Genomic DNA, 8,644 nt, shown 5'->3' with positions numbered 1-8,644 from the left:
GCCCGTGCACACAGATGGACTCGGGTGCCATCAAGAAAGCACTCACAGGAACCATCTGGGACGCTGCTGTCATGAACGCGTGCGCTAAATCGCGCCAACCTAACTTCCATTTCCTTCCATTCGCCTGAGCGCAAAGCGATCGGCAGCCCGTGCTTTGCCGGCTTTTTCTCGAGACTCGCGTTTTTTACCCTTGGACTTGGTGCACACGCCGCGTGCACTCATCGCACAATGCCGCTGCAGCCAGCGTTGTGCTTTGTGCCGCGAATTTTGGTGTGGATTTCGACCCGTTCCAAGCTTGCTCTGATTACGTGTTGTGTGGCGGTGTGGACTGCTCACCGCCGACTCTTCGACGCGCCGATGGTGTACTGTTGCGTACCACGAAGAGCGAGCGCGCGTTTTCCTTGCGCGTGAACGGCTGTAGCGGAGGAGCAGCAGTGGGGCGGTGGCGACCCCACCGAGGCGCGGCGGGCGGTGGAAACAGACCCCATTGGAGAGGCCGTAAGAGAAGAGAAACGCGCTCTCCCTCGAGACCGGCCGTGCCTTAACATAAAAGAGTACCTAACTGCTGCAGTTAGTTGCACTTCCGAGACAAGGGTGAATCCCGAGGGAAAACCATATTTTGTCATGACGCCAAGCAGAGTTGCCATAAATTTGATGTTTTTCAATCCAATTTGAAGTATCTTAATTTTCGAAGGGAATGATGGTGCTGTGTGGGCACTAAAGCAGAGGTGCCAACATGTAGAGGGTACACTGCTAGAGCATCCTATGCAGACGGCTTGGTTTGGTTTGGTTTGTGGGGTTTAACGTCCCAAAGCGACTTAAAAGCTATGAGAGACTGGAAATTTCGACCACCAAGGGTTCTTCAATGTGCACTTGCGTTGCACAGCACACGCGGGCGCCCTTGTTTTCGCTTCCATGGAAAAGTGGCCGCTGTGGCCGGAATTCATCCTGCATCCTTGGGCACCGAAGTTGAGTGCCCCAATCGCTGCACCACCGAGGCAGGTGTACAAAGTGACAGTGTTCAGTTGGCTGAGTAGCCCTAAAAACTGCTGAAAACTATACAAATCTTAGTAGTTTTGTATAACGCATGGAGTATATATACATTAATGTCAAATTGACATGCATATACATTTGACATACATCATAGGCCAGACCCACTGCTGGGGGAAGGCCTCTCCCATATATTACTCCAATAGACCCCTTGCAAAAATCGTTAAGTAGGCTTTCCCACGCTGCTTCTTTCCCCAAACATGGCGTCACTGGCCGCCAGAAAAACGACGATATAGACCTGAAATCGCATCTTGCTTCTACACAGGTGCATGTAGTGGTAATAGGGCAATTATGCGAATATGTTCTGATGCATAAATCATATGAATTATGCCCATAATACAATGTTTCAATACACTGCCGTTCTGCCATTAGTGGGGAATGCAGCATAGAGGTGAAGCCGACTTAACATTTATGAAAGGGGTATGAAACCGGTCCTGTGCTAGCTGCATCCACTTGAACTACAGTGTTCTTGAACCACCTAATTTTTTTGCCACTTCCTGCTACGCTTACCTTCTCTTGGAATCCAACTGTTTATTCTTTAAGAGACCATTGGTTGTCCTCTCTTTGCACCACATGTCCTGCCCATCCATGCCCATTTCTTCTTGATTTCTACATACATAAAATATTGGAACCTTATTTCTCTGACCCACTTTGCACGCTTCCTACCAGTTTTATACACCTACCCTTTTTCGTTCCATAACTTAAGTAGAACCCTTTACATTAAACTCTGTTTCAGCCCCATAGGAGAGTACGAGTAGGATGGAAGTGTTATGCACTTGCCTCTTGAGTGATACCAGTAAGCTGCTAGTTTGAGTACCTTCCAAATGCACTCCATCCCAATCATATTCTAGTTATTTCCCTGTCGTGTTCCGGATCTGCTGTTACTACCTGTCCCAAGTATACATATTCCCTTACAACTTCCAGCGCTTCACTACCTATTTAGACTGCTGTTTAATATTATCTTAGTCTTCTGCATATTAATCTTCAGGCTTACATTTCTGCTCCTCCTGTCTAGATTCTGCCCGATTTAAGTCGTATGCAGTCTTATAAGCAAGTCAGAATACACACGCCTAATAGCAGCAGCGGGAAGGTACGATTTCAAAATAAGCAAAACTATGGTGCCGGGCTATATTTCTGTAATCGGGAGGGCTTTCAGATTCACATAACTCGCACGCCCGACATGAGTAGGACACCACTGTTCCATGCAGTTCCAAATTTCAGGTAGTATAAATTTGGACAATTGCTGGCTTCATAGGCTGTATGTAGACATGACTACTACCCCTGCCAGAGTGCAAACCCACCTATATACGAATAAGCATTTGATGCCATATTTACACGGACGTCAGCAGAGACCGTTCTCCTAGTTGCAATTATCAGAACAAGATTTTCCTGCACCGCAGTGCGACACACTCCACGAGTCCAGGGAAGGTATAATTAATAACCTACTCGGGCACCAATTATTGTCAAACAAGGAGGATTTTTCAGAGTTATCATGCCAATAATAATCGCAGGAAAATTTACCAGATCCTCGATAATCAACTACGCAATTTCTGTCTCTGGTCCTTTTACATCCACGCTGAGACACGAAACTTTGCGTGTCAGGAAAGCGACTGTACAATATTTTTCAGGACTCGTGCATATTTTTGTTCCACCTTGGCGTGAGGAATTTGACACTGTTTGGTCTCCATCATACTGAAACGGACTCCAATAAATGTTTAAGTTTCCTTCATTGGCTGACGTGACACTACGCCCTAAGGTCTCTTGTTAAAATGAGCAGTTGGCACAGGGTAGTGCTAAAGCCCAGCAATTGTGCGAGGTTCTTAAATAACTCATTATAATCCAATAAATAGAATCCCTATAATGGCCCTGAAACGTGGCTCGAAACTGACCACTTGTGCCGAAATGTAAGCATGTTCATCCAAGCTATTTGATTGAAATGCACTAGCAAAAAGCCTGCATTCTCACCAAAGCAATCATTCCGAAAGCTGTCCAGAGTAAGACAACTACTACAAACCGGCAAGAGGAATTTAAATTCAAAACTGACACTTCGACCCAGACGGTGCATATCGTGTGCAGGCAGAATGAATAGAGTCTCCACACATTTACGAAAAATGGCACTTTTTTCTTTATCTTCTTTGACTTGAAAGTGTCGGCAGAGGACAACTCAAGTGTGTGTGCAAATGGTCAGCCTGAAAAACTCAGGTGGAAAACAAACAAGGGTATACATCTGACACTGAGGGGGGAAGCCGAACTCAACGAAAGAAATGCATTCAGGGCATGCGTGTGTATATGGACAATGTGGTACATAAACAGCCACACGACTAACAAAATTGACATCGAGACAAGATTCTTTAGAAGCGGGCAAAAGAAGCGAGAAAATACTGTATACAACAATAAAATGGTAACAAAAGGCAAAAATAGCGACAAGTTCTTCAGAGTTAACAAAACACGAACAGATGAGGGAGGGGGGCAAAATATATGGTGGACAACAGCACAAGTTATACTTCGTGACATACGCGCATGATTCGATGTAGCTTTGTTAAATTACACAATTCCAAATACCAAAAAGAACACGAAGCTCCTACTTAAAACAATGGCATCAAGTGACAAAACAGTTGTTTTTCTTCAGTATGTCGCTGCTGAGATGCTGCACGTGCCCAATTACACAATAAAAATAGATGCTTTACGATGTGCTCACACAGACTTGTCAAGTTGCCGAGAAAAAAAAAAAAAAGTGGTGGTTTAAGGAGCGGTTGGCTGCCTTGAACAGCAGCAAGTATATTAGCAGGGACACAATCAGGAGCGGCTCTATTAAAAGAGTAGCAGCTGCAGCCTATTTCAGGTATCAGTGATCCTGGTCAAATTGATAAAACGGTGATAAAAATGTTTAAAAACCATTACATGACCAGCAAAAATGGTATGCCTCCTAAACAAAGCCAACAGCAGTATCATAACACGAAAACAAAAAAGCCGTTGTGCGTGTTCATGCAATAGCTCAAGGACAACAAAAATAACTCACAGCATTGCTGCAAAGCAAAAACTAACTGCACCCTCATAAATTCACAGCAAGAAAGCACTCCAGAGCACAAGTGGAAGGAAGGGTTAAGTACTTGGAAACCGAACCTAGCGATGCATTTTTCACTCCTTTGCATCGTCTCGGAAGCCACATGAGAAGCGCGCAGTACAGAGAGCACTGTCAAAACTTAAGCCGCAAAAGAAGTGCTCCAGTTTTCTTTGGCATTGTAAGACCACTACAACACTGCCGCATCTTGGAGAGGAGCCCATTTGGTGTGCAGTCGAGCTGAAGACAGCGGCAACATTAAGAAGCAAGTCCTGCAGTTTCAATTTCATTCAGCAGGTTCTCGATGCTGCCTTCGAAAAATAGCGCTTCGCACAAGATCGTTAAGATGCAGCTTGCGGATGCGGCAGCCCTCTATAGGGCTCCAGGCAATAGAAAGCCTGGCATTTCCTTGGTGACCCACACCTCAAGCCTATATCCGGACTTCTCATATCCATGCGGTCCGTTTCCCTTTTTTTTTTTTTACAATCGTTCAGCATGAACCAAACTGCGCAGCTCACATTTATCAATTGTCAACCTTTAAACCTCAGTTAACACACTCGAAATATGTAGCCCGACAGTTTGAAAAATTTACGTAAACACAATGTACGGTGTTGTGCAATCTCTCGTGGCAGCAGCACCGAGAACCTACTAGACAAAGTATGCCACTCTCTTAGTGAGTGAAATGACAGGCGAGCGCGAATACCCAAGAGATTGCTCGTCCACACTTTGCACTCTTAATAAAACCCTGTGTAATGTTCAGCTTGCTTTTGGCAACTTCACTGTGCATAGGGGCTCGCTCCCAACTGCAATGGACAAGCTTTAACATTCACGTGCTTTAACACCACGAAGGAAAAGCCCCTTCGATGTAAAGTTCTTTTACCTCTGTCGCAAGATGTAAATGCTTAAAAACAAAGCACGGTATAGTATAAATGCATCCTCCACAATCACCTGCTGTACATACTGGTAAGCTACCTCTCAACGGTAGGAACACAAGAGAGCACAATTCAACAATCGTCACCATCATAAAACCAAAATAAGACACTTTTTTTTTTCAGACTTTCAGTGTGCGATTACAGCTCAAGAACAAGATGCAGTCGCAGACCGCCACAGTGCATCATCAGCATCGAAAATGTCTGCACCGTCGTGCATGCATCAACATATTCCTGTTACCTGGGAAGCCATAATCGTCAACGGCTAAGAACTGGAAGAAAAAAAAAAATGGATCGCCCCAATGAAAAAAGAGCAGAACTACGCAAGAAATCGTGCCTGGAGTTTTTACTCCAAATGCATCTGTAGCATGTATCGCCATGACTGCACTTCTGTTTCCGTTCTCCAGATTTCAAGTGTGCAAAGGCAGATAATCCAGCTACATCCCCAGTTTTCCAGCATTGCTCTCAAGCTTTCATATTTTTTCACCGCATTTGTTAAGAGTAGTTCTACCTTCGGGACGCGCCTTACCAAAAAACATAAATGAACAAGTGAAATATGCAAAACTCATGCAGTGATACGATCAGAGCACGAATGGATAACAGTATATATAGCATACTAATGTTGCTCGTGCGGTTGTTTTGTGAACTAAGCTACAAAGATGAATGGGTTTCTGTTTACAATTAATGATTAATTTACAATTAATTTACGGGTTTAACGTCCAAAACCGAATCGGGCTATGAGAGACGCCGTAGTGGAGGACTCCAGAAATTTCGACCACCTGGGGTTCTTTAACGTGCACCGACAGCACACAGGCACCTTTGCTTTTCAACTCCATCGAAAAGCGACCGCCCAGGCCAGGATTCGATCCCGCATTCTTGGGCACAGTAGTCGAGCGCCGTAACCGCTGTGCCACCCCGGCGGGGTACAATTAATGAGAACCTAGCAAAACTGTATTCAGGTTTTCATTCACACTGGTGAAGAATAGTCAGTAAAATTTGACTACATAAGAAGAAAAAGAAAAAACAAAAGTGGTTTTTGTCACACCTAACAACAGTCCCACATTTTCAGGACAACTCTTACGATGGAATCGGGTTCGCGCACTTGAGTACCTCATTGGTGTAGACAAAATAAGGCAGTAATTACTCATTAATATCCATCCATACGCAGCCGTATAGCCGAAAGCTATACAGCTTTCTCAGAAACTTCGCAGTTAAAGAAAAATTCGTCCTGGCCCGGGCATCGAACCCAGGAACCCAGGAGGTTCTGGGACACTTGCTCAAGTGCAGATGCGAGTTTGCAAACTTTGCAATATTTGTTCAGCCCTAGAATGAAGCCAGGTATATGCACTATAGGAGGCATGAAAGGTTGTTTATAGTAACAGACTTTGTGACAATTATGCCTTCCCATGTAAGAGGCAAATAGAGTGCATTGAACTTAAAACAAAGACAGCCGTGCAGCATCCAGTCTCAAATTGCAGCTGCAATAATAAATGCAAGGAAACATCGAGGGGGGACAAGGGCGGAGGAGAATAACAGGAGGTAAAGTGAAGAACAAAGGAGTGATTATGAACACTGGCTTATAGCTAAATGCCGAACAGAAAGTGTGCATCTTTCTGTCATCGTTGCCTGTCTCTCAAGCTTTGCCCCGAACACTAAGCCAACACCCAAAAAAGCCTCCCGTCAAAAGTTTATACAGTAATAGAAATGACAATGGAAAAGAAAAACAGATGATTCTATACATTTTTTTTTTCCCCAGTGTTTGTGTGTGTGTATATATATGTATAATATATATAATATATATATATTTTTTTATGTATATAACCTGGCTCACTGTTACATTCATAAAGACGCAGGCTCACAAAAACAATCACTCAAAAAATGAATGACACTTTCGCACCAGCATTTTTTTTCACACGGAAAAATAAAAACAATGAATAAAAAATACATAAGACAGACAAAAAAAAAAAAAAAAGGAAAGAGAGAAAGGAGACAAGCAGCTAGCTGGGTGATCAATTTCTTTTTGCAAAATGAATAAATACATAAGGAAAACAAAACGGCACCAAAATTCTTGCATGATGAAGTATCTGCCTGCAGCTGCCCACAATGAATGCATTTGAAGCAGCAGGCAAGAATTCCAGAAGAAAAAAAAAAATTGAAGGAGGTGCCTTGATGAGCTTCCTTCCATTACGAAGGCGCGATATCTCATCAAGGGGCGCTTTTGTTGAGCCGTGTTTCGTTCTGCTCACTTTAAATACACATCTTGCCTGCCCACCGACTCCACTACTGTAGCAGCACGTGCGAGGAGAAAAACAAAAAACGCGCGCCTTCTTGTTGAATATGTGGGCTCTTCTCCTCATCCGTCTTCCACCGCAAACACACACTGAAGAAATGCACTGATCTGCGATGAGAAATGCACTATGGTATGTGTACAAGTCGCAAATGCTGTCCTGCCCGCTTGGCCGGCTGACACAAGCAGGGCCTATATAGAGTCCAACTCCCGCTCGTGTTTCTTTCCTCGCGGCGTTGGGCAGGAAGCACGATGAACCATGAGAGAGATAGAGAGAGCGAAGGAGCTCATTAAAAAAAAAAAAAAATAGGGTGTAAACACAGAAGACACAATAGGTCGAGAAGAGACGGTGCTGATCAGGAGAGAAAAACGGTGGCTGCTTCTGCTGCTGTAGATTAAAACGCGTTTTTTTTTTCTCTTTGCTCGTTTATCTACTTGGAAGCTGGAAGAAGTCTCCTTGAAGAAGAATGAAGAACCTTTGTCTTGTGTTGGCGAACAGGTCATGCGGAACCCTGGAGAGTTAAAAAAGAAAAAGAAAAGCCATATTCAGGTTGGCCCTCGAAGAAGCTTCATTAAAAATTCGCAGGATGCACCCTGAAGGTCATTACAGTGAACGCATAAAGAATCGTAAAATAGTTCGATGTAGTCCGAAATTTGCCACATATAATTTTGCCAAAACCGCGTGCAAGAGCAGCGCAGTTTAGTCAGTGAAGGGGCAGTCACTTTGCTAATGATTGCTTGAGGAATAAGAACATTTCCGGTCACCTGAGCGAGCCCTGTTTAGTGCCGAAGATATCAACACGCAAAAAAAGAGGTCGCAGGAGGCATTCAACACCGTGCTTCAGCGCCTCCTGAACTCAACATAAATTTATCATTGGTTCAGTTTTCTTTCAAGCCTGAATCACTGAGATTTAACAGCACTTGTCTCAAAAATCAGTTTGTATGACTTCAACAGGGCTCCACTGTACCAGCATTCAGTGGGCTCAGAACGTGAAAGCAATGACCTCAACTGACACACTGTTCGACCTCCTCTCCTAGTTGGCAGAAAATGTGAGGACCTCTTGAACATATCTCGTACTCACCTGTGTAACTCTGAGAACTTCACAATTCTGAGTTGCTCGTCTCACCATCCATAGGCTGGGAATAGTCAGTCCACTAAAATATAAAAGAAACACAAAACAATCAAATCTGCTTGTCAGACCTGCTCCAACCGATCTCGAAAGGATATCTGACCGCAACTTAATCAAATTTGCACATAAACCATTACAATCGAATCCCAGATTGAATTTGGCCTGACATTTTAAACTCTTTGAGAAT

At 43.9% G+C, this 8,644-nt stretch overlaps 1 protein-coding gene across 3 annotated transcripts in view; it reads right to left on the bottom strand.

Moving 5' to 3' along the window:
• Positions 1-3,151: 3,151 nt before the first annotated feature.
• da (transcription factor daughterless) overlaps positions 3,152-8,644 on the bottom strand; it is a 127,492-nt gene continuing 121,999 nt past the window's right edge. For all 3 annotated transcript variants that reach the window (XM_084607250.1, XM_084607251.1, XM_084607252.1), the window contains 2 exons: positions 8,410-8,482; positions 3,152-7,839 (listed from right to left, as the gene is read on the bottom strand). In XM_084607250.1, coding sequence (XP_084463376.1) covers positions 8,429-8,482 — 54 coding nt within the window. In that variant the 3' untranslated portion in view covers positions 3,152-7,839; positions 8,410-8,428. The remainder of the gene's footprint in view (positions 7,840-8,409; positions 8,483-8,644) is intronic.

The sequence above is a fragment of the Amblyomma maculatum genome, chromosome 6 (genome assembly GCF_055883805.1).
Source record: "Amblyomma maculatum isolate TAMU_Amacu chromosome 6, ASM5588380v1, whole genome shotgun sequence".
Lineage (NCBI taxonomy): Eukaryota > Metazoa > Arthropoda > Arachnida > Ixodida > Ixodidae > Amblyomma > Amblyomma maculatum.
Note: the sequence above shows the minus strand (reverse complement) of the source record. Positions and strands in the feature narration are given on the sequence as shown.